This window comes from Onychostoma macrolepis, chromosome 20, assembly GCF_012432095.1.
Source record: "Onychostoma macrolepis isolate SWU-2019 chromosome 20, ASM1243209v1, whole genome shotgun sequence".
Lineage (NCBI taxonomy): Eukaryota > Metazoa > Chordata > Actinopteri > Cypriniformes > Cyprinidae > Onychostoma > Onychostoma macrolepis.
In genome coordinates, this window is record NC_081174.1 from 24,011,867 (window position 1) to 24,037,827 (window position 25,961).

Consider the following 25,961-nt stretch of genomic DNA (forward strand, 5'->3'; position numbering starts at 1 on the left):
GCAGCCCACTGGAGGAGGGGCTAAACAGCTCTGACAAGCACCCTTGAGAAGGGTAAACAGCTCTTACCTCATGGACGCAGATCCAGCGCGAAAAGAGAGCTGGACAGTGAACACAGCCACATATTTACCAATTCTGGGGGTAAGTACCAATAAAGCTAATTTCTTAGGATGAAGAAACTTATATTATTGCATTCAAGTAATTGATTGATTATCTGGAATTTAAAGAGCTCGGATTGTTTTTAAGTAACGTGTACTTTAGATCGCTGGCTAACAGACGTGCAGTACACACGTGTCGTCTGTTGCATGTTTTGATCTGGATGCGAATAGTATTGTATACTTCTATAATATTTCTTTGCGTAGATTGGTGAGGTTACACGTGCATTGTGCATGTGTTTTGATTCTGTACACGTGTTCATGGGAACATTATGTAGTAGCATTTAAAATATTCCTTTAACCATATACCTTCTGCATACAGTAATATTGTATAATGTATTCATTAAGCTGTTTATTGGTATGCAAAACTCTGTCAAAGCACAAGGCCTGTTTACACTACATATTTTCCCTTCCTCTTTAATTCTTTAGGATTGCAGGTGATATTTTGTGCCAGAAATCTTGCAAAACTGTAAACGTTATTGGCACAAACAAGTTGAGATATGGCATGGATGTTTTTTTCTAATCAGTATTTTATCTTGTTTTCCATGAAAGATATCTAAACTTTTAATTGAGAAGTAAGATAATACATCTTGAATTAAGTGTACTTTTCTTACCCTATTTACAAAAAAAATTTGCCAATGAAGTAGTAAACGATAAGTGTAATTGATAATATATTTCCTGAGAAGTTAAAAAATGTCATTCACTATGCTTCTCAAGTACATTTGTCTAATTTTAAGAATGTTTAGATCATTTTTAAAGGAAAACAAAACCACTGACTAAATAAAATAAATGATTTTTTGCAGGCTGTCCTGTGCAGTAAAGTTAAAGCAAGCTCAGAGATGTGTTAATGTGTTAACTAAACGAAATAAAGGCAGCTGTTGTGGCGATCACCTCTTTGCGAAACCCGTAAGCCTTAAGCCAAATCTTTGTTTATAATCTTTTTTTGCAGAGCTGCTTGGATGCTAAACGTCAGTACCGTCCTAGACTTTAACTTAAATCACCTGACTGAAGGGCACAATTAATGTAGCTTGTTTTGATTTTGCTTTAGCCTATTACTTCACTGCAAATGCAACTAATGCATCAGGCATTCAAATCATAAAAAGAATATGGAAATAAGGGCCTTATTTATGTTTATTTCATTTAGAATGTAATTAAAACCTATATGAATGCAGAGTTATAATATGCTTAATTAGTGGATTTTAGCATATGTTCTTGTATTATTATATTTGAGTTGGTGTTTATATATCTGATGAATTCACACATTAATGTATGATTATCAGTCATGATTGTGTCAACATTCCTGTTAGCATATTATTAACTAGGAACCATGTGCCACAGTGTTTAGTTCAGTTACTCACAACCTGACTACAACCATACAAACAGAAAGAAAATGGGTGTTTCCCCTAACTAACTGTGTGATTGGCTGTGATTTGCATGTATTGTTTAGGTTCACTTATACTAGCATCTCAAGGCATATTTCAACCTGTTATCACTCATGTTCCACTTCTATATGACATAACAGCTGCGATCGCCTTGCAATAGAAGAGGGAGTCCTAAAATGGCTGACATTTGTTGCTTGTTTCATGGTTATCTGTCTTGACACCTCAGTGTGTGATGTATTAAGAGGCCTGTCCTGTTTTGGGGAGGAGCAGCCATTGTTTTGGCTGTGAAGGAAATGAGAAGGTGTTGGCAGTTGAAAGATATGAGATGGACTAAGATTGTCTGACACTTTCTTTGTAGAACTTCATGTGTTGTCTTTAATATCATACATAGCCATTTCACTGATTTGAGGCATCATGGGTGTAATAAATTCTTTGCAAAAGTTTTGTTTAATGTGTGCTTTGTTTTAAATTAAACACACAAGCATTGATTTTTATCAGACATTGTTTTGGAAACCAGTGGTTATAGAAGTCATGTTGTTTAGTCATATTTTGCATATTGCAACAGTGTACTGCGATTTGGATATGTCCAAATCATGCCTCTAAAGTGTTATGATTCTGGAATATTCCTATATCTCACTGACCCCCCAACCCCACCCCCCCCTCCCCATAGTGTTCCTGAAAATACACACATAGAGGCCTGCAGCTCTGATGAATTGACCTCTGTGAGCCTTTCCAGTAAGTTAAAAGGCTGAAACTTGAGTATGTTCATTCCAGAGCCCTCTGATGCTTTATCAAATTCATTCGGCTAAGCTAAAAATAATTTACTGAATGTGACGAACATAAATAAAAACAAAAGTCAACTGTTGCATTTATTTGGCATCATTAAATCAAGATTTACAGGTTGTATAAGACACACAAGTTATTTACAGCATTTATGTAAATATATACTTGCAGGGTTTTTTTTTTCTTTTCAAGAATTTGATACTTTTATTCAGCAAGGCTGACAGTAAACGTATTGATGATAATGTTACAAAATATTTCTGTTTGAAATAAATGCAGTTCTTTTCAAGTTTGCTACTACATAAAGAAATAATATTTTGAAATATTAAAATATAAAATGTATTTAAATATTTATTTAAATATGTAAGCAATTTAAATACTTATTTTAAATTATTATAATATTTTACAATACTACTGTTTTTACTGTATTTTTAATCAAATAAATCTTTGAGCATGACACACTACTTTCAAAAATAACTCCCTTTTTTGAATGGGATTGTAGTTTGACCTGCATTGAATGTAAGTGTATGTTTAATTGCTTTAAATGTGTTGCAATTGTGCCACACAATTTGGCAACGTGTTCCTTTGTTAACCAACAGAGCGTTTAGTGTTTGCAATAAGCATTGTCGGTTTGACCTGCTAAATGTCTTGGTTGCAAATATGCAGATACGTCCAGGCATGTGCGGCCTCTCTCAGGTGTAAGAGTACTGAATGCTGGTGTATTGCCAAACCACACCTAGTTTACTAGATTAAGGTGCAAAACATGGGCTTACACATATTTGAACATTGAAAGTGTGTTAACAATCGTTTATTTACACCCAGGGCTAACATCAGTGAACGTGAAATTCGTCATTCTTTCCTATCAAAATGCTTGCTACGGATGTGAAAACGCAGAAAATGGATCCTGATCTGAATTTTTTTTTAATGTAAATGTGATTGGCACAATGTGAGGAAATTTCGGATGAGTTCGGACTCAGTGTGCAAAGATCTTTAGTGTGGTACTTCGAGAGCCGTCTCTTTATTGAATTTATCCACGTGCTAGTAGTGTTAAGAACCTGAAATCATGTATATTGTGGATATGAGTACTTCCTTGTTTTCTAATGTTATGGAACGTTGAATTTTGACCTGTTTTCATTCCTGCCAAGTTGCTCAAGGTCTTTTTGAGGGCTTTTTCCTTGTAGGCAAACCTTTACCTCAGGAAAGAGGCCAAGTTTAAAGCTCTTTATTTACAGGAGAGTCAAGCTCTCATCCAACCCCTCCCCTCGGTTAAGCTTATTTGTGTCTGCGCTCCGAAGCCTCAGAGTTTACTGGGACAAAACCTCTTGCGTTTTCCGCCTTGCTCTGAAAGTGAAGAGCATTTAATAGTGGGGAGCTGACAGAATACAAAATGACTCATTCATCACAAAGTTTTACAAGGGCGCTCAGACTGAATCACAAGTTCATAGCTCTTCGTATGTTTCTTGTGATTGACTCAGTGTCTGCAGCCACTTTGTAAGAAAGTTAGTCATTGGCTAAAGGCTTTGACACTTGTCTCATCGTGAAAACGTTTAACCTTTGATAGAGCTGCCAAGAACTGTGATAACAGCTGTTTTGTTGATGGCTGATGACACTCTGGTGTTGATTTAAAGAGACGGCATGAGTCGTTATTAAATATATAAACATGTACAATGCATTATTATTCATGTTTTATCCATGTTTTTGCTTGCTTATTACACTCCACACTACATTGCTTTGGTGGCTCTGCACTAACAAAAAATATACATTTGTGCTGCTTAATATATTTTTTGCTGAATACACAAAGTTCAAAAGAAGACAAATGTCTTTACTGTCATTTAAAAAATAATTTCTGAATAAAAGTATTAATTTCTTTCCAAAACAAATTTACTGACTCTAACTTTTGAACAGTGATGTATATTAAATATAACCACTATTTACTGGAAATACACTGTGGTAAAACAATGTTTTGTTTTATGCCAGCACCATGTATATTATGACTATATAAACATCACTATAATGTTCATTTTTGTTAATCATTCAGTAACATGGCTATAATACTTTTGTTTTTCTTTTGTTCTTACAATTTATACGGTATGTATGGTAGACTTCAACTGTCATTGTTTTCTTGAAACATGTACTATAGTAGTACCATAATATTCTTCAACTGATTATGCCACAGTAACAAATGTTATATGTGTGAGTTTATTTGTTATTCTTTTTTTTCCATTTTGAACTCCATAAAATTAGTGTGACTGTTTTCTACCATCCTTGTTAGCTTGAAAACGGTTGAGGCTATTGAATCACTTCCTTTTCTCCTGCATAGTAGGTGTAAAGAGGAACCAACATGGCAGGCGACATGTTGTTGCTGATGAGAGGCCTAGCCAAGCTCAGCCAGGCCGTGATCGAGTCTCAGGCCAGCTCTCTGCGCGGTAGTGGCTTCCAAGCTGTGAGCCAGAGCATGCAAATGACGGCTGAACAGGGCATGAGCGTGGCCATGCAGAAGATCCAGGTGGGTACCTCTAGAAATGGTATTAGTTTCCATTATAAAATGGATAGTTCTGGCTATAAATTCATTTATATTGAATGAGAAATGTTTGATGATGTTGTAAAATAGTCAGTGTACCTGTGACAATGCGTCAGTTAAATTCTGTAGTAATGAGACAGGTTGCTACAAAGTATTGCTGTAAACAGTCTGCAAATTGATTTGAATAATAATAATAATTATAGCAATATAAATTAGATTTTTTTTAAAATAATTGTATTTGGCAAGAATGCATTATGTTATGACAATGTTACTAAAAATAAATAAAATGCCCTTCTTTTGAACTTTATTCATTAAAGAAGCTTAAAAAAACAAAAAAACACCACAGTTTTCCCAAAACTATTAAACGGCACAGCTGTTTTCAACATAACAAGAAGAAATGTTTCTTGAGCATTCATTTAGAATGATTTTTGAAGGATCGTGTGACACTTACGCCTGGAATAATTGCTGCTGAAAATTCACTGGAATAAATCATTTTAAAATATATTAAAATTGTTATTTCAAATTGTTGTAACATTTCACAATATTACAGTTTTTACTTCATTTTTGATCAAATAAATACAGCCTTGGTGAGCATAACAGACTTTTTAAAAATATTTTTTAAATCTTACTGACCCTGAAGTTTTAAATGGTAACACATACAATTATAACAATATTAATTATTGCCATGTCTTAATTATTTCCTTGAAAATAGCCTAAGATGCTGTCATGGCATTAAATAAAAATATACTACTACTACTAATTATTTCTTTGCCTTTTATTATTATATTATTACATATTGAACATTAGTAGTCTTTATTGTGTTGCTTTTAGGAAACACCATAAGCAGCAATAAGTGACCCAAAAGCGGTTTTATTTTGTTTTTACCAAGGCCTTTCGTGACTCATTGCTTAGATGTATTACGTTTACATGGATCTGTTATTCCCTAATTAATCACCAGTATGGTTTTGTCTAATCCAGCGTGCATAATAATGGTGTTGGGTTACACCTCTGTTGTTTTTCTCCACAACACATCTAAGGTATAATAACTCTAACAATACGATTATGCAAATGAAATTTACCTGGAGATTGGATTACTGCCTTCAGAGCACATGAGCACGTTGTGTGCTGCCAAGCTATTTGTGCTATCAAAGCCTCTTGGACTGATTGTGCATTTCAAAGTGTTTTGAAATTTCCTTATCAGACATCAGAAATGCATACCTCATCGCTTATTACACTGTAAAAAGTGATGTCAACTTAAAAAAACTGAGGAAACCTGTTGCCTTAAAATTATTACGTAAATAATAATTTAAAAAACAAAGTTAAGTGAACTTGTCAATTCACTTAACTTATTTTTTTTTAAATTATCATTGAGGAAAAATTTAGGAAACCCGTTGCTTTAAAATTAAGTTAAGTCAACTTATCACTTTTTACAGTGTATGAAATGCATTACATTGTGTCTAACAGCGCCTTTTAGCCATGCCTGTATTTACAATATAGCATTTAATATATAATTCATTTATTTCAGATGTGAAAGTATATGAAAGAACTAAAAGATGTTCTTTTTTTCTTTTTTAGGAGTTCACAGGCGGTCAGCAGAGTGTTTCTGATTTCAACGCAGACATGGACTCCAAGTATGACTTCACAGCTTCAGAGGAGAACTTTGAGAGCACTGCACAGGGAGGTTTGGACAGTGATTCAGTTTTCAGGGACGCTAACACAGGTGCTGCGCACACATACAGCCAGGCCTCAGGAAAATCAAAGCTGTTCGACGGTTACAAGGACCCTACAAGCCAGTTTACTGGACAAACGCGGTCCTATCACCAGGACCACTCTTCTGTGGGAGGCATCACAGCTGAAGACATAGAAAAAGCCAGGGAGGCGAAGCGAAACGGCTCCAAACCACATAAACAAATGGTACAGGCGACCTTTTCCAATCCTTCATCACTCATGAGTAACTAGACATTTGTTCCACCTATATATGTCATGCATTACAGAGGATATTAATAGAGGCAATGCAACTTGCTTGTTACCCCTAAAGGTAGTAGTTAATTGATTTTTTACCCTAGTGAAAAAAAAATAGTAACTTGTATTTGAAATACATTTATTTTGTGCTACGTATACTATAAATACATTAACATATGTATGTGCTTAATAAAAATACCCTGCACCTATGCTTAAATTATAAAAAATTTGAATAACCAATTTTGTGCTTGATGCATTTTAATTGTGCAGAAGTAGTGTTGAGGTCCAACTAAATATATTCTTAAGTATATTTGACTGTGCTAAAGTGGGACTATTGCAAGTATACTTCAGGTACACTTTAAATAGCTTGCATTTATTGACTAATATTATACAGAATTCATATAATACTTATTAATAGTGATATTAAAACACATTTTAGGCATAATATTGAGAAATGTGCATTGTGCAATACAGGAAAAACTCCAAATAAAGTTTAATTATAATTTTATATTAGTAACTTTTAAGTGATGTTATGTTAAATATGTTAATGGACTTGATGTATACTTGGTAGGAAATAAATGTATTTTAAATCAATTATGGCATAGGCGTTCATCTCATTTTTTCATTCTTAATGTAAATCTTAATATTGATGATTGGAAAATAAAGGTATGGGCATTAACACTACAAAAGACAACTTGATGATCCATGATTAGCCTCTTTCTATTGCTACTTGGAGGTATTGGTGTTTATAATTTAGTTAGGACAATCTACATGTATCAGTAAAAGTTTGTTTTAGGAGTACGCTAGCACATATACAGTATGGCCATTAAACACCACTTCTGATTTCATGTTGTCTTAGTAGGATCAGACAAATCACAGAATTTATAGTAATTTTGAGTTAAGAAAATACTTTTAAAAAAGGATATTTTGTCATTTGAAGCACATAACACATTGAAGCACTGTTATTGCGTCTGGTTCTCCACAACTGTCTACAGTGTGTCTCTTCTTTCTGTAGCTTAGTGAAAGAGCAAGAGAGCGAAAGGTACCAGTCACACGGCTTGGGAGACTAGCGAATTTTGGAGGTAAGGTTACTGAAATTATTATATATTTATGTACTGTATATGTATGTACAGTAGTACTGTTGAAACACTTGGGGCTGGTAAGGTTATTTTAAAATGTTTTTCAAAGAAGTTACCTATGATCACCAAGGCTGCATTATTTGATCGAAAATACAGTAAAACAGTAATAATGTGAAAATATTAGTATAAAGATAATTTTTTTTCTATTTAAATATATTTTAAGTGTAAATTATTCCTGTGATGGCAAAGTTGAATTTTCATCAGCCATTACTCCAGTCTTCAGTGTCACATGATCTTCAGAAATCATTCTTATATGCTGATTTGGTGCTCATTAAAATTTATTATTATTATCAATGTTGAAAACAATTATGCTGCTTAATATTTTTGTGGAAACTGTTAAACTTTTTTCTGTTTTTTTTTGTTGTTTTTTTGATTAATAGAAAGTTCAAAAGAACATTTTAACATCATAGATGTATTAACTGTTGGTCAATGTAATGCATCCTTGCTGAATGAAAGTATTAAAGGAATAGTTTGACCCAAAAATGAAAATTCTGTTATCATTTACTCCCCCTCAAATTGCTTCAAAGCTGAATGAATTTCTTTCAACTGTTGAACACAAAAGATATTTAAAATGTTTGGTCACCAACAATCTTCTGTGTTTGGCAGAAGAAAGAAACTCAGAGTTTTGGAACAAGTGGAGTAAATTATGCCAGTTTTCATTTTGGGGTGAACTATCCTCTAAATTTTAAATCTTAAACATCTTACTGACCATTATGTGAGCAGAGATATTAAGATCACATGGCTAGCTGAATATTTTACACTTACTAACTCTCTTGTTACTGGGCTCTTTCATTGGAGGAATAAATTAAGCATGGATTACAGTGATTAGGGCATTTCTACAATACCATCGGTAACTGAAAACCTTTGCTTTTGCATGGTGCATTCAAACCAACAAGTGAAGGCCACAAGTCCACTTCAGATTTAGCACAGCCTGTGTTGCCTCCAAATATATCAAATAGACTGAGTATGTGTTTTGGAGCCATTTGTTTGGATTAGTGTATTTGGCTGTCCAGGTTGCTGTCCTTTCTGGTATTGTTGTTATTCATGCTCCAAACTAAGGCCTGTTCAAGAGAGCTGCGTCTCTCTCCTCATACAGTATGTCAGAGCCAGATTGAGGGCTCAAGGTTAATCTGCATTTTAACCAGTAATATCGTAGACTGTGGATGCCCCTGCTTTGGATTATGGGACAGATCTTAACCGGTCTGGGAATGTGCGTCACCTGTTTCCCCTGAGATAGAGCGTCCCATTCTGGTGTGTAACTTTACCCGCTTTTGTTCTTCAAATGGCAGTCTATCAGTGATTTCTCAGAGGACTAGTGCTGAATACAGTTACAGGCGGCGAATGGATGGTTATAGCCGAGGGTTTGGAATGAAATGTGCTGTCACATGGGAAAATGAAACACTGGTGGTCACAGTTGCTTTCTGTCACAGGTTCGCTGCACGCTAGTTTTCCACTGACGAACACTAAATGAGACGTTAAACATATATCTGCTGTTGGTGTGTGTGCACATGCTGGGTGATTTGTTGAAGTGTTCGTTATATCTTATCTGCCACCGTTACAAGAAAACATGTTTGGACACCTGTTTACTACAAGCCCATATGTGTGTACTTGCAATGACCTGTAAATATGACAGGGTACTTGCATTTAGCATTCTCTAAACCACTGAAGCATTATGGGATTGCGTGAATTTATAAGGGGAATGTGTTGACAAGTGTTTACGTCTTCTAGGGATCAAAGATACCGAGTCTATTCAAGATGACTTATGTGGCATCTGGTTTTCAAAAGTTTGTTAATATTATATAGTGTCTAAGCAAATTCAGCAGGCATAAACATTATAACATTATTAAATATTAAGAAATGATAATAAATGATAATAAAATATAATAAATATTTTGTTTCACATAGAAAATGTAAAACATTTTGTGACTTATGCTAACAACTTGGAGGAAATGTAATTTATATTTGAATATTGTGATTTGTATGTAGTTTTCGCATTGAAAATTGTTTAATGTGATGGGTGTATCTGACCTTGTCCTCCCCTTGACCTCACTCCTGGACATGAGATATCCAGTTCAACCGTTCTCTGGCTCTATTCCTCTAGCTCTCGTTGGATGGTTAAATATAGTGATTAATTGCGTCCAAGAATAGTATACATCACTTTGGCAGGCTTTCATGTGGTTGCGTTCTTCGTCTCAGTTTTAGTGACTGTAGATAGCCCTTAAATCAGTGCCATAACAACTGTTTTTAAGCAGCTTGTTCATTTTGTTTACCTTGTGTTTATGTCGAGAAGCATACCTCTCTGTTTTTGTAACATGAGACTTGGGCCTGTAGTGTCCTTGGTCATGCTATCAGGCAATCTGAAAGCCATCTTAGCCACTTTGTGCCAGTGTGCAAAAAAAAGAGCCCTGCTATGACAATATGTGCACATATTATGAATTTTAAATAAGTAGCTATAAATAGTATAGTACTAGTAGTTCAAATGTTTGGGGTTGGTAAGATTGGTTAATGTTTTTGAAAAGTGTCTGATGCTCACCAAAGCTGCAATTATTTTATCACAAATAGGCCGTACCCTAAAAACAGTAATATTGTGCAATATTGTAATGATTTAAGTGAATTAAATCTTTTTTTAAAATTCACATGGATTAGCCTATCTGTGTGCAATGGAATGCAAATGTTTTGTATCTCTAAAAGGAAGAAATGCAATATAGTGCTTCAGATGTTGCAGTGTTTGAACACCCTGTCATGGCCCCGTGTGTTTTCCTCAAGTCCTTAAACTCCTGCAGGCATAAAGGGACATAAAAACAGGAACCTGTTTAATCATCAACCACAACTGACCTAGAACTTCCCCAGCAGTCTTAATGAAAAACTTTACCGGGATAAAACTGCACGTGTTTCTGTAAGGTGTGTTAAGACCTCTGGAAAAAAACACCAGGGTGCAAACATGTCGAACCCATTTCTTGTAGGTTTACACTGAGGTTTAGTTTCACTGCTTCATTTATAACCAATTTCAAGCCCCTCCTAAATTTCTCAAGAGCAGGAGTGTTGCGTAATCAGAAAATTACATAACTATTGAAGACTGCACCAAAACTTGTTATTGGTTCTCAGCTTTGCCACAGCAAATGTGCTGACCACAGTGGTTTGGAAATGCTATTTCGGTGTTTCCTTTTGTCAGGTTGACATAATACAGCTCCAATGTTGTTGTGGGTATTTTTAACAAATCAAGAGATCCAGCTCGTTTTTTCTTTTTAAAGTTTTGTTTACTTGGTGGAAGTGCTGATTTGAGGTGTGAGATAAAGACTGTTTCAGTATTTAACTTCTGTTGATTTATGGACCATTTCCTTTTTGTATTTTAATTCTTTGTAGGTCTTGCTGTGGGTTTGGGTATTGGAGCTTTGGCAGAAGTGGCAAAGAAAAGCCTAAGATCAGAGGACAAGAATGGTAAGACTTTGTATGGTCTACTAGAACTGAACTTTACAGTTACGATTTGGATCGGTATAATGTATGGCTAATTACTCATTAGAACATTTTATTGATTATTGACATGCTATCAGACATGGTATAATTACAAGTGATAAATTGCATGCAATTAGAGTTTTCTGTTTGTTTGTTTTTGGACTTTAAACCATTTCATTAACAGAGAGATAGTGAGGAGGCATGAAAGAATAGGAAGGAGATTGTGGCTATTTAAACTCAAGTCACCCACACATAAACACATGTGCACTACCTACCAGAACCCACAACAACCCTGATCTTAACCAATGTGCATCATTTGTAGCAATGAAAAGAGCTTTCCTTTTTATTTTCGTCCTCTCTTTTAGTACAAACAGTACTGAAAATCTAGTGCGTATAGTAATATTTACTCTTAGACAGGAGAGCACCATTGCTCTTTTGACTGTCTGTGTTTGCTTAAATTGGGCTGTATGTATAACAGTATACACAGTAACATTTACACAGTTTCCTGATCTAAAGTGCACTTAAATTAGCCTGCTGTCAAGACTGAGAGGCAGTTTTAATGTAGTGAAGGGTCTTTTTTTCAGCACAGATCATAAAATATTTGTATGTATCTGTGTAATTGGTATGAAAAATGCCAGTATATTATTGAAATGTACTCTTCTGAAGTTTCTCTCATTCTTGAAATGTTTAACCTTGTTCACCGCTTGTGCATGTAAATATGTGCACCCCCCCCCCATCATCATCCAGGATCTCTCAGCTCAACTTCAAATCTTCTTATGCCACAAAGAGAGCTTTAGTCGAACATACACACTGCCACTGTTGTTTTGGTGTGTTTAAAGGCAACGTGAAACAGCATTTGTAGCATGGCATCATTATGAAAGTGTTAAGCATGCTGTCATTTTGAAGGTGATGAAAGTTATTACATTTTAATTTAACATTATGAACACAAACATTTTATTTTACAATGCTGAGCGGAGTTTTTAAATTAAATATTGATTTAGGTTGAAAATATTGATTTAAATGCATTAAATTTCTTGTGTGCTCTGAATGAACCACTTTTTACTTTGTCTCGTGTTTTTTAAGTTAAAATACAAAGTCTTTGACTTGAGACCTGTAATAACTATTTCAGATTAGTTCAGGGTTTTTTTATTTCTTTTTTTAAATGACCAGTTCTTAAAATGACTTCTTTAGTGCACTAATCTTGAATATTAGGTTGCGGAATTTTTTCTTTTTCCAGCTTATTTATTTTGTTGTTTGAATGTACACTCTCATCTTTTGTGCCCATAGGCATTAACCGCTCAAAGTCAACACTGAAAAATGCTTAAAAAAAAACCTGCTTGCAACTAAAGGCTCAAAGCTTTGTTCACCACATTAAGAGAATAATAGATTCCTGTTAAACTGGTTATTTGCAGATATTTTATGGGTTAGCTGTCTGCAGAGTTGCATTATGACAGTCTGACTGCATATGGGAACTGAGAGTGCAAATGCGTTCCGAGGACAGCGGCCTGTAACTAGATCTTATCTATGTAGACACCCCACATGCTGGATAATGATTACCTTTGACCTCATCATCACATCCAGGAATAGCTCTAATGTCCTCACAGAGATAATGAAGACCCTGATCCAACCGTTTGTGGGGTTTCGTTTGGTTCTCTGCAGCACAGATTCTCTTTTTTGTTTTGAATGGCACATACGGTGGTTGTCTAAGATTTTTGGACCTCTGTATATATATTAAAAAAAAAAACTTAGGTTCCATTAGGTATTACTGTGCTGAAATTTCTTGTTTTATATAGGAATAATTTACCAAAAATATACATTTGCTGAAATTTTACTCACCCTTAGGCCATCCAAGATGTAGATGAGTGTTTCTTCATCCGAGCAGATTTTGAGAAATTTAGCATTACATCACCTGCTCAATCCTCTGGAGTGAATGGATGCTGTTGAATGAGAGTCCAATTCAAAACATCGCTTCGGGCTAAAAATATCCATAATATTGCTTTCTCCAATAAAAAAAGTTGTCTTGTCTGAATCAGGAGAGAAATATGCACAGATCAAATATACCTTTTACAAGTTAAAACAGTCCAAATCAGTTCTAATCAAATATGTTGGTGGACAAAGTTAAAAAGCCTTAATTATAGATTTGTTTCTTACAAACTTATTTATTTATTTATTCATTTATTTTTGCTATATGATGTTAACTGATGGACTAGAGTCGTGTGGATTATTGTGACGTTTTTATCAGCTGTTTGAACTTTAATTCTGACGGCACCCATTCACTGTAGAGGATCTATTGGTGAGCAAGTGATGTAATGCTAAATTACTCCAAACTCATCTACACTTTGGATGGCCTGAGGGTCAGAAAATGTTAAATTTTGGGGTGAACTATTCCTTTAAATTGTATTTTCAGTCTAAAATGTTAACAGACTTGTAATTTCACATAGGTGAAAAGAAGGCCGTTTTGGACAGCAGCCCCTTCCTTTCAGAGGCCAATGCTGAGCGTATCGTCAGGACGTTGTGTAAAGTGCGTGGGGCGGCCCTCAAGCTCGGCCAGATGCTCAGTATACAGGGTAAGAGAATGTTGTTTGTGCTGTATATAACAAGTCACCACGTTGGACCAGGTCACTCCTCAAGGATTTATTGGGGCCACTGAGTCCTCCATGACTGATAGTGTTCATAACCCACGGCTCATGGCCGCTCTCAAGTTAGACTGGTACGTGATCGATGCCTGTTTCGGTTTTACAGTCTGACGATATGAGTAACTGTAATCCTCTTACAGAAAGGTGTGGAGAAATTGGAGATGCGGTTTATTTCCTCTCTGATATGCAAATGTCTAAAGATAAAATAACCTCATGTGTCCTTCCTTTCGTTATTTTCCACACAGCGTGGAAAATGGATGCTAAATTTTCTTCAGGGTCCTCAAACGCTACCAGTCCGGACACACTTGAATTCATTTGTTCTTATGTTCTTAAAGATACTTTTTTACAAAGACAAGCATTTTTCTTGAGCATCAAATCAGCATATTACAATGATTTCTGAAGGACCGTGAGACACTGAAGGCTGCAGTAATGGCTGCTGAAAATTCAGTTTGCAGTCACAGGAAATTACATTAAGTATATTAACAGTTATTTTATATTGTAACACTATTTTACAACAAACCTGTATTTACTGTATTTTTGATCAAGTTAATGCAGCCTTGGTTAAGCATAAGAGACTTCTTCCAAAAGCATTTAAAAATCTGACCCCAAACTTTTCAATGCCATTGTAAGTAGGAACTATCACTGTAAATAACAGATAACAGAAACGATTGGCTTTCCAGTTCATAACTCTTGAAAAGTCATTGCCTCATGTCCTTGAATCCACTTCTATCTGCATTGACTAGTAACTCAAACATTGTCTGACTTCTTCTGTGACACAAATGGCTCTCTTCTCTGTGCAAATATGTTGATTATTTCTGGTAGGCATGGGAGGTCATTCTCCCCCGCTCTGTGTGCATTAGTGTGTATTGGAAAGCAAGAACGAAAGCATTTGTGTCACCCGATCAAGAATGCAGCGCATAGATTATTGTAGCACGGCCTCCTTGCATGACATTTCCAAATATCAGTCGCAGCTCATGCACTGGACTCATGTACCGCGTCATTCTCATCAAGATAGGCAGTATTTTGTAAGCTGCAGATCCCTACGACGGCCAGTGAAGGACAGCGACAGCGCTGGCATCGGCAAGGCTCAAAATAAGCCCACAGCTATGCCAGAAACGTGACCTTTACGCTACACTTCAGGAAGTTTTGAAAGGACAGCACACACAATCGCCCATCAAGACATGACAAAACTGAAGGGAAAGCATCATGATTTACTGACACTTGTTTTGTTTCCATACCTCCTTCAGGAAAACTAGTCCTGTCCAAATATGGTTTTATTAGCCCACATTTTTCAGCGACATTAGTAATCTGGGTCAAACAAGTGAACCAGGATAAACAAAAAAAAAAACAAAAAAAAACATGGCAACCGTAAAGATAAGCTTTACTTTTTTACTTATGATGTACACGGAGACGGTCATGAAAAAATTGAAAATCTTCAACTCTCGAAGCCTTCAACTCTGTAACACTTTAGCATTTCACTGGGTTTGAATCCAGCAATTTGTTATTTAGCACTCTCTCTCTCTCTCACTCTGGCTTCTTAAGACTTGAGAGTGTTTACAGTGGCGTACATCTGTCACAGTTTCTTCTTGTGAAACCATCTCTAAAATCCTGTTTATGGTTATGGATTGACTGTGCAGTGCAGCCAACCGAGTAAACCTGTAACATGACAACAGATTTATGAAAGATTAAGCAACATGAAATGCAAGACTATATTGTATTGTAGGGCATTTAAAAATTCTCTCTTTATTTGAATTTTATGATTTGAGGTAGAAAATACAGGCACCCATTATACCTGGAATTAAAGGGTTAGTTCACCCCAAAATGAAAATTCTGTCATTAATTACTCACCCTCATGTCGTTCCAAACCCGTAAGACCTTCGTTCAACACAAATTAAGATATTTTTGATGAAACTGGAGAGCTATCTGACCCTCCATAGACAGCAACACAACTGAAATGTTCCCAGGTCCAGAAACGTAGTAAATACATCGGTAAAACAGTCCATGTGACATCAGTGGCTCAACTTCAGTTTTGTGACACTGAGAATACTTCTTTTTTTTTTTTTTTTTGTGCAAAGAAAACAAAAATAACAATTTACTCAACCATTCTTCTCCCCCGAGTTACGTCTTCTGCCATTTGCGCAAAAAAAAGTATTCTCGTAGTTTCGAGAGCTCCGATTTCATTAAAAACATCTTAATTTGTGTTCTGAAGATGACCGAAGGTCTTACGGGTTTGGAACGACATGAGGGTGAGTAATTAATTAATTTTTCATTTTGGGGTGAACTAACCCTTTAACATCATCTGCCTTGAGTGATCCAATCATAAGTGATACAAAGCGATCCGATCATTCAAACCACATTCATAGGTTAGTAAAGCATTTGACCACATCACATTTGTTGTGTAAACACTAATTTGTTCAGTAACACTTTACTTAAAGGGGTGTGCATAACACTGACATGACACCTTCATAATCATGACATGACACATGTCATGAATATGAAGGAGGTTTTATGCATGTTTATGACAACTGTCATTAAGTATTATTCGCTCAGTTATGTCATTTTTAATGCAAAACCCTAACCTAACCTTAGCCCATAACAAAGACATCTCAAACAATGTCATCTTTGCATTAACTGAGCGAATGACACTCAATGACAGTTGTCATAAACATGCATAAAAACCCTTCATATTCATGACATATGTCATGTCATGATTATGAAGGTGTCATGTCAGTCTTATGCACAGCCCTTCAAGTAAAGTGTAACCATGTGTTCTAAACAACAGCTAGTCACAGGGACACCTACTCGCCTATCAGTGCACCTTTGCACAAAAATAAAGCAATAAGCCATTCTTTACAGTGGATTTACCATGTTTATATAGTTTGAATATATATATATATATATATATATATATATATATAACATAGTTCAATCACGGTTTCTCGATCATTTTTGAAGAATCATGTTACACTGAAAAATATGCTTTGCCATCACAGGAATAAATGACATTTTAAAGCATATTAAAATAGAAAACATTTATTTTAAATGTTAAGTGTCAGCTGAGACTTGTGATCGGATCACCCAGGATGGATGTTAATACCAGCTATAAACAGCACCATCATTTTCATTTGGCATTTGTTGAAAAATAGCATTGTAATATTACTTGATGTGTGTTTAATGTTTCAGATGATGCATTCATCAACCCACAGCTGGCCAAGATCTTCGACCGTGTGCGTCAGAGTGCTGACTTCATGCCCATCAAACAGATGATGGTACCATCTACTTGAATTACAAAATATTTCAATGTTTTACGTCTGAAAATCATATAAACTACACAGCTCTTGCTTTTTGATGTGTGCAGAAAGCCTTGAACAATGACCTAGGCCCAAACTGGAGGGATAAACTAGATATGTTTGAGGAAAGACCCTTTGCTGCTGCCTCTATTGGTCAGGTCCATCTGGCCAGGATGAAAGACGGTCGAGAGGTCGCCATGAAAATCCAGGTTGGTTTCAGACTGAATGTACTATTTTAAACTTCCTGACGATCATTACAGCTTTAAGGTGAGCTTATAGTTCATTTTAATGGGACACCACACAAAATCAAACGATTTTCTTATTTCTTATCAGTTACATGCAACAAAAATGTATAGTAATAATCACATCATTCAGAAGAGCATGGTTTCTTTGTTAGCATTAATCTGAAACGGCAGTAGTACAATGTTGCACTTGTGTTAGCGCATTCCACACCAAAACCACAGACAAAGCATTCCTCCTATTACGTACATGTACTGTAAAATGCCCATTTTTAACAGTCTTCTAATAGGTTAATTTAGAGCACCAACTGCTTGAAGTCCAAAGAGCAATTACCACTAACTGCTTTTGCAAACGATATCGATCTGAATGTTTATGATTAGATAACCTAAATCTGGATGTCTCTCCTCTCAACTTTTTTTAGTAAAACAAACAGTTTTGAAATGTTCTGAAATAAACTAGCCCACCAATATGCGCTCAACAATGTCAAGGCTGTTTTGCTGGAGGTGTTTTGTGTTACGATTTGTTGTTGGTGCTCTTACCGGTTTGAACTTGTTTTGGTTTATGAAATGAACTGCTACTGTGTAACCTACTCTTGGTTTCTGCAGTACCCTGGAGTCGCACAGAGCATCAACAGCGATGTGAATAACCTGATGACGGTCCTGAGCATGAGCAACGCTCTTCCTGAAGGTGATGACCATACATTTGATTTTTAGAGTTTTAGGTAAATAAATTATTGGATGCATGTGGATGGCATTTGCGTCGAAATGTAAGCGCCTTAGGTTATTTCCTAGTCCCACCAGTCCGTTTATTTTCTGTCTGGTTTTTGTCATATAACTACAAACATAAAAGCACATAAATCAAATAAAAAGGTCAACTGCTGTCACCTGATGTAGTATAATGTAATATTACAAGAAGCAGATGCAGTTATGCAAATTGCACATTTTCTGTCAAGGTTCCTGAAAAATGTATTCATTTTTTCAAAGTTTACTTTTTAAAAGTTGTCTCTTATTCTCACAAAGGCTGCATTCATTTTATTAAAAAAAAACAAAAAAACGTAAACAGCAATATTTTGAAATATTATTGAAATTGAACATTTTAACTTCTATTTTAATATTTTATAATGTAATTTATTCCTGTGCTGGCAAAACTGAATTTTCAGCAACGTTACTCTTGTCTTCAGTTTCACGTGATCCTTCAGAAATCATTGTAATCTGATGATTTGGAACTCAAGAACCATTTCCTATTCTTAGCAATGTTGAAAACCATTGTGCTGTTTAATATTTTTGTGGAAACCATCTTTGATGAATAGAAAGTTCAAAACAACAACATTTATGTGAAATACACTTCTTTATTGTCCCTTGAGATTAACTGAATACAGTAATAATTTCTTTAAAATCCTACTAACGCCAAACTTTGGAAAGGTAGTGTGCATTTTTGTTGGCCCTAAAATGTTAAAATAATAGTCAAAATAATAAACTAATGAAATTGCACTGATTTTGAAACATTCGTTGACCCCATTCTTTCCAAGAACTGTGTCAGTGCACTTGAATCTGTGTTTAGTGTGTTTCATACTGAGAACTGGGAGCTCAGGGACTGTTGTGTCTCAGTGGGCTGATGGATCTCAAACTTCACACTGACCAATCAGAGCCTCAGAGCCTCACACACAAGCTGCGTCATGGTTACAACGGCGTCCACTGCTGCATGATCAATGCCAGTTAAATGTTCAGCTGTCAGAGAAGCCTAATGCTCCAAACATAGTCTGAACATTTCATTTGAGCTTGTAAATGCCTCCACAGTGTTGTCGATCCTCCTTTTTGCCAGAAGAGAGAAATGACACAAAGCAGATACCTAAGATTTTTAATGTCTTGCCAACCCTTGTGAAAAACAAGTACACGTTAGCATTATAGAGTTATGTGAACTTCGTTTTTTCAGGTGCTTAATTGCCGTTAAATACAGTTTATGTTTTACATTAAATGCAAGTCGTTAAACTTAAGAGTGCTTTTTTTGACCCACTTAGAGTGGTGGCCAAAATGATTAGATCACACGTATTTTCACCAGCTAAAAAAAGGTTTCAAGTCAGTTTTTCAGGGAGCTTTGCAGGTAGGTTTCTTGAAGCATCTTGGAGATGTTGCCGCAGTTCTTCTGGATTTAGTCTGTCTCAGTTCGTTCTGTTTCTTCATGTCCTTCCAGACAGACTGGATGATGATCAGATCAGATCTCTGTGTGGAGCACTAGCTGTTGTCAGACAAAAAAACTCACTGGATTATTACAATTAACGGCAAAATTAATGTTTTGAAATGTAAACTGATATTTCCTGCTGACACACTACAGCAAAAGATAGAAATAACAAACTTAAAACCATTTTTAGCTGGTGAAAATACTAGTGTTCTAATCATTTTGGCCACCACTGTAAATCTTTTTGTTATATCAAATTTACTTTTGTTGTCTTTGAAATATGGATAAAGTGTACTGCCAAATGTACTGACAAGCACTTATGGTAAACTAAATTGTACTTTAATTTCTATTGAAATTTGCATGAGGTTTATTTAAAAACATTTGTAATGATCTTCTTTAAAGCATGACAATAAAACATTATTAAAACTAGGGATGTAATTCACTCAACTCGCAATGCGATACAATTCACAATACTCATTTCAAAACAATGCACTTTTTAAGTGTTGTTAAAGCATGTCTATAAAGTGTACTGTCTTTAAGTACACTTAAGTGGCTCTTTTTTTTTCCAAGAATATAATCTGCAAGTACAGTTTGTTTTAAATACACATTTAAGATTTGAAGTACACTACATAAAGTGCACTTCTTTTTCACAAGGGAAGTATAAGCTGAAGAATTGGGAGTGCCACCTCTTGGTGACTCCAATCATTTTTTTAAAAATATGAACTAACCTACTGACTCATGTCTGACTGTGTCTATGAATGTGCAGGTCTGTTCCCGGAGCATTTGATAGATGTGATGCGACGTGAGCTGGCGCTGGAGTGTGATTACATAAGGGAAGCCAAGTGTGCTCGGAAATTCAAGTGAGTGAACAACAACCGGGAGACATTTTTCTCACTGCTAATTCAGAGCAACCCATCATTGTATTCGTTAATCTACGGTACCCCTCTATAAAACCATGGGCGGGCTGTGGGCTCCAAAGCGGCCTACAGAACATTTCAGGCTGCCATGTGCCTGATATCCAAGCTAAATCTATCCTGTACCATAATGCCTTTGAAAGGAAGGTTTACACACACGAAAATAAACACTACAACTGCTCAGAATGATTGTGCACTTCTGTATCCTCGTATAACAGCTTCTCTGGAGTGTTGTGGCCTCAGAGCAGGGCTAAAAATAACCGCCTAGCTTGTAGACCAGGGATTGAATGATTTGATCTTAAGGAACAGTTTGCGTGCTGACATATGTTAAATATAGCACAAATGGAAATAATAAACATTGACAACAAGCCTGTACCCTATGTCCTGTCCTCCACTGGGACCCTGACTTCACAGGGGGTGGGAGGGGGTGAAGAATGAAACGCATGTTCCAAGAGAGAGATATGGTTACGTACATGCCTTCAGGGTGAGATGTGTCTTTTACTTTTAAGCAGACCAATGAGACTCTCGGCGTTCAGCAGATTAGCTCTTTTCAAAATGATGTAACACTTTTGTTTCCTGCAAGTATTGACGTAGTTTAAACACATTGCGCGCACAGCCTCGTGTCCGAAAGAGCTAAAGGAAGGAAATAATCAAACACATTCTTCTAGAATATCTTCTCTTTGTCAGGTAGTCCAATTGATTTTATTGAGTTGTTCATATGGACAATTGACCTTTAGATGATCTGTGGTTACTGTTGCTAAATTTACAGACTCTGTATTTCTCTGTTATCTGTTATCTTTATAAAGTAGATTTATAGAAACCATAATAATATATATAGTTAAAAGAAAACTGATTCATTTGAGTCATCTTATTTTAAGAATAAACCTGACTTAATTTTGATAATTTCCCAGAAAAGAGAACTTCTATCTTGCCTATACAATGACTTTGCAGTGCTGAAGTGTGCAGCATCCTTTTTAGTAATTACATATTTACTGCCACTGGATTACGTTGCATGTTGTGTAAATATGTGTGGTCAAGAGTAAGCTGTTGTCATCGTTGATATAGATATAGCCTTGTTACATAGCATCGTTATAGTTAGTATAGCTACTTCTAATATTCACTTTTCTTGTAGCTAGCTAGTTTTCAAAAATCTAGCTTGACTGTATTTCAAAGCTGACTTACCCATTACTGCATGGCAAGCTATAATTTAAAGCTGACGTACCCAAATTTTAGGCTTCATTGTGGATATCCTCACACCCAGAGAATAGCATCACGGTTTTTCCCACATCCCTTCAGAAGCAGACGTGTGAGTGTGTGTGTGTTCATCATCACGTCCTGTCTGTGGTGCACGTGCGGGGTGGCATGCTTTTACGGGGATGCTGACTTGTGCTTAGTGACTCAGAAACTTTGTGGTTTTTGGCAGGGAACTTCTGAAAGATCGCCCCTTCTTCTACGTGCCAGAGGTAATCGACGAACTCAGCAGCCAGCACGTTCTCACCACCGAATTGGTGCCTGGATTTCCCTTGGATCAGGCTGATGCACTTTCACAAGAGTTGAAAAATGAGGTATTCACTGTTGCTGGTGAAACGGTTTCTGCAATGAATGAAATGAAAAAAAAAAGAAAGAAAAAAAAAGGACTACTAAAGTTTAAGGCTTTTTTAAGACCTTCACAAATCATATTAATACCATGTGAGTGGATTAGGGCAATGTCTGGTAAAATGTTAAACTGTAAAATGACTAAATAAATAAAATAAAATAAAAATAGTTCAGATACAGGTTTTTGGAAAAACTAAAAGTTTTATTAAATCACAAGTTTCACATTCCAGCCTTTAGAACATTTTTTTAAGAAAAGAGATGAATGAAATGTATCTATTATATTAATTTAAAATGTATAAATGTATCTTACTACCATAATTGTTTGGATTTTTAGAAGGCACAGCTTCTTGTCAATCCACCAATTCACATTTACAACTGCGTGTTTGCTTCGTAAAAATATGGGTCAATTTAGCATTGGTTTGAACAAAAGACGGGCTTATATTTATTCAGTGAATTCATAGCCTTTTGAAGTGTAACCCTCACATTAAACCATTTCTTGATTCTTGTCTTTCTGTCCTCAAATTAAGAACTTTTAATTAAGACTTTTCCTTGTACCATTTAAGACTTTTTATGGCTTAAATTTGCTACATATAAATTTAAGACTTTAGGACTCACAGAAACATATGTTCAGACCTTCTACAAACATTTGTAATTGAATTATGAATTGGTTGCTACCTTATTTGGACTGGAAAATATTTTCAGCTTACTTTCTAGTACTTTCAGTTCCCCCACTGTTATTTACAGTAAGTAGCATCATTATACGTTTAGCAAGTTATACAAGCGCATTAAAATTTGGTGTTGTATCAGACCAAGTTATATTCTATGATGCCTGAGTCACATGGTCTCAAATGTGGCCAGTATGGAAGCCAGTGAGCTTCCTGAAGCATTATCGCCACCTGAAGGTGGAAGTGTTTTATTGCATTAGTAGGGCAAAGTGTAAACAAGGTCATATCCATACCAAAAAAAAAGTTAAGGAATGAAGTTTAAAATAAATAAACTGTGTTGACCAAATCGTGAATAGAGGAAATTATGCACACTGACATAAATGCAGGCAATAAATGTGACTGAAATTTTTAAACAGACCATACAACTGTGATTTAAATGCTCATTGTTTATGTAGTTTGTAAACATTGCATTAAAACATTGATTTGTTTTGAGCTAGAACTGATTTATACCTTTATACTAAGTACTACATATGCATTAAAGTCCTAAATACTGTGTATTCAAAGTAGCTTAGTGCAGGTGTAGTAACCATACTTTTTATTTTTGCACAGATCTGCGAGAACATCCTGATGCTGTGTTTGAGGGAACTCTTCGAGTTCAGATACATGCAGACGGATCCCAACTGGTCCAATTTCTTTTATGATCCACAAACCCACAGGGTAAGAGAGAATGTCACTATCACTGATCTATCCTGGTTGTTTTCACTACCAGTTGAGACTCACTTGGCTGAATTTGCTTTAAACCTGCTTGAATACTGGTGTCTTTAAAGAAGCTGAAATATAAGAGTTTTGATGTATTAAGCATTTGCTTTGGTCACCACGTAATTGCCATACTTTCAGTTGTTTTGACTTTACTTTTATTCTAAAATGTAGAACATATGAGTAAAGAATGAGTTGACGTGTCCTATCTTTTGACTGGTGTTGCAGATATGTACATTAATATTAAAAAGTTGATTTTTATTTATTTATTTTATTTGCTGTTGATGTTTTTGCTTTTTTCAGAAATGAATAATTCTATTAATCTAGGATGCATTAAATTGTTAAACTGGCAGCAAAGACATTTATAATGTTACAATAGATTTATATTATTATTATTATTAATAATAAAAAAAAGGTTATATGAAATGTTTTTTGAGCAGCAGATCCGAATATTAGAATGATTTCTGAAGGATCATGCGACACTAAGGACTGGAGTCATGACTACTAAAAATTCAGCTTTGCGATCAGAGGGAAAATTTATATATTCAAAAACAAAGTAGAATTTTTAAATGATAATATTTACCATTTTTATTTATTTATTTTTTTAAATCTTCAAAACCATTTTTGTAATATTTATCATTTTATAACATTTCTACCATTTATTTACAAAATTTTATTAGAACATTTATATTAACATCCTACCAATCCCACAGTGTGTATATATTGATTTTATTTATTTATTGCATTTGAGTATTTTGTACAGTAAGTCAAAAGTAAGTGTGTTGTTTTGGCTTCATCTCTTGGTATAATCAAGCTGTTCTTCAATCCACAGGTTGCTTTGCTGGACTTTGGTGCAACAAGAGGGTTTGATGAGGATTTCACTGATCTTTATATTGAGGTAAGACATAAAATTGAAAGTCAACTTTATTTAAATAAATATTTTATTTCTTTAACTGATTGCATCTTCCTCTTTAAAACAGATCATCAAGGCTGCAGCAGATGGTAATCGTGAAGAAGTGCTGAAGCGATCCATAGACATGAAGTTCTTGACTGGTTATGAGACTAAGGTAGTAATATACCAGACATTTTAGTTTTAAGCTGCACATATGACAAATAAGTGATGTTAACACAACCTCTTCTCCTCATCCAGGCCATGGAAAATGCCCATGTGGATGCTGTGATGATCCTGGGTGAGGCTTTTGCCTCCAAGGAGCCATTTAATTTCGGGGCGCAGAGCACCACAGAGCGCATCCACAACCTCATCCCCGTCATGCTGAAACAGCGCCTCATCCCTCCACCAGAAGAAACCTACTCCCTGCACCGCAAAATGGGTGGCTCCTTCCTCATCTGCTCCCGCCTGAATGCTAAGCTAAGTTGCAAAAATATGTTTGATGAGGCCTACAACAATTACTGGCGCAACAAGAAGAAAGGACCAAGCCAGTGATAGATAGGGCTTGTCAAACAGGAGAAACTCAGATAAGCACAAACTGCTCCGGCCAATCACTCGAATGTAAACAAATGGCACTTTTTTTCTCGACTGACCACACCGTACCATCATACATGTTTGTTTTTGGCTTTTGTTTTTCCTTTTGAGTGTTTTAATGGGAAATAATATCCATGATTTATCCATGGTCATGTGGTGCAAAGATTGCTATTCATCTGGATGTATCTATGTGCCTACGGAAATTCCTATTGGTTACTCATCAGGTGTGGCGATTGGCTGTAGAACGTTTCCTAACCAAGCCAACAGTTTTTTCCAGGTTGCTGGACTACTATTTGTGAGGACCGTCTCCTTAAATCAGTATATTAACTTGTATGTTTATTGTTTGAGAAAGCATTACAACATGTATTTTTCTTTTTTTTTTTGGTTTGTGATTTGTGAATATTAAATATTGGCCAAAGTATGAAAAAGGGAAGTCCCTGAATGAAAAGATCGGAAGTCGGGGCAGGTTTTGATGCTACAGTCACATATTTGTTATTAATGTGTAGGTTGGCTACAAGCTTGCTTGTTTTAGCCTGATAAAACACCACAACTACTTTGTCATAATGCATTTTAAAAAGCTAGGATATTAATAATGATGGGATGAGGTGTCACTTCTCTGATGTGTGAGATGTACATGAATTTAAATGTGCCTAAATGAAGGGGAGTACTTGAAAGCATTACGGTTTGATATCAGAGCATTGATGGAAAAGGCACTTTTCTAATGTTCCTGCTATTGGCTTTCTTACTAAAAAAATTGTGATAATTTGTCTGAATATATTAAATTTTTGGAATCAACACACCAGTCTTCCATGTTTA

At 35.6% G+C, this 25,961-nt stretch overlaps 1 protein-coding gene across 2 annotated transcripts; it reads left to right on the top strand.

The window, feature by feature from the left end:
* Nucleotides 1–25,942, top strand: coq8aa (coenzyme Q8A, genome duplicate a). Of its 2 annotated transcripts, none has more exons than XM_058755279.1 (15): nucleotides 1–139; nucleotides 4,639–4,821; nucleotides 6,412–6,750; nucleotides 7,814–7,880; nucleotides 11,301–11,375; nucleotides 13,832–13,957; nucleotides 17,210–17,295; nucleotides 17,385–17,525; nucleotides 18,162–18,243; nucleotides 20,498–20,591; nucleotides 22,069–22,210; nucleotides 23,516–23,623; nucleotides 24,495–24,560; nucleotides 24,643–24,729; nucleotides 24,813–25,942. In XM_058755279.1, exons 2-15 carry the CDS (start codon nucleotides 4,657–4,659, stop codon nucleotides 25,104–25,106), a joined length of 1,872 nt encoding a protein of 623 aa, XP_058611262.1. In that variant the 5' UTR covers nucleotides 1–139; nucleotides 4,639–4,656; the 3' UTR covers nucleotides 25,107–25,942. The 2 variants fall into 2 exon arrangements, with proteins under 2 accessions (XP_058611262.1, XP_058611261.1); XM_058755278.1 differs by having other exon boundaries at nucleotides 10–139; nucleotides 4,636–4,821.
* The last annotated feature ends 19 nt before the right edge of the window (nucleotides 25,943–25,961 follow it).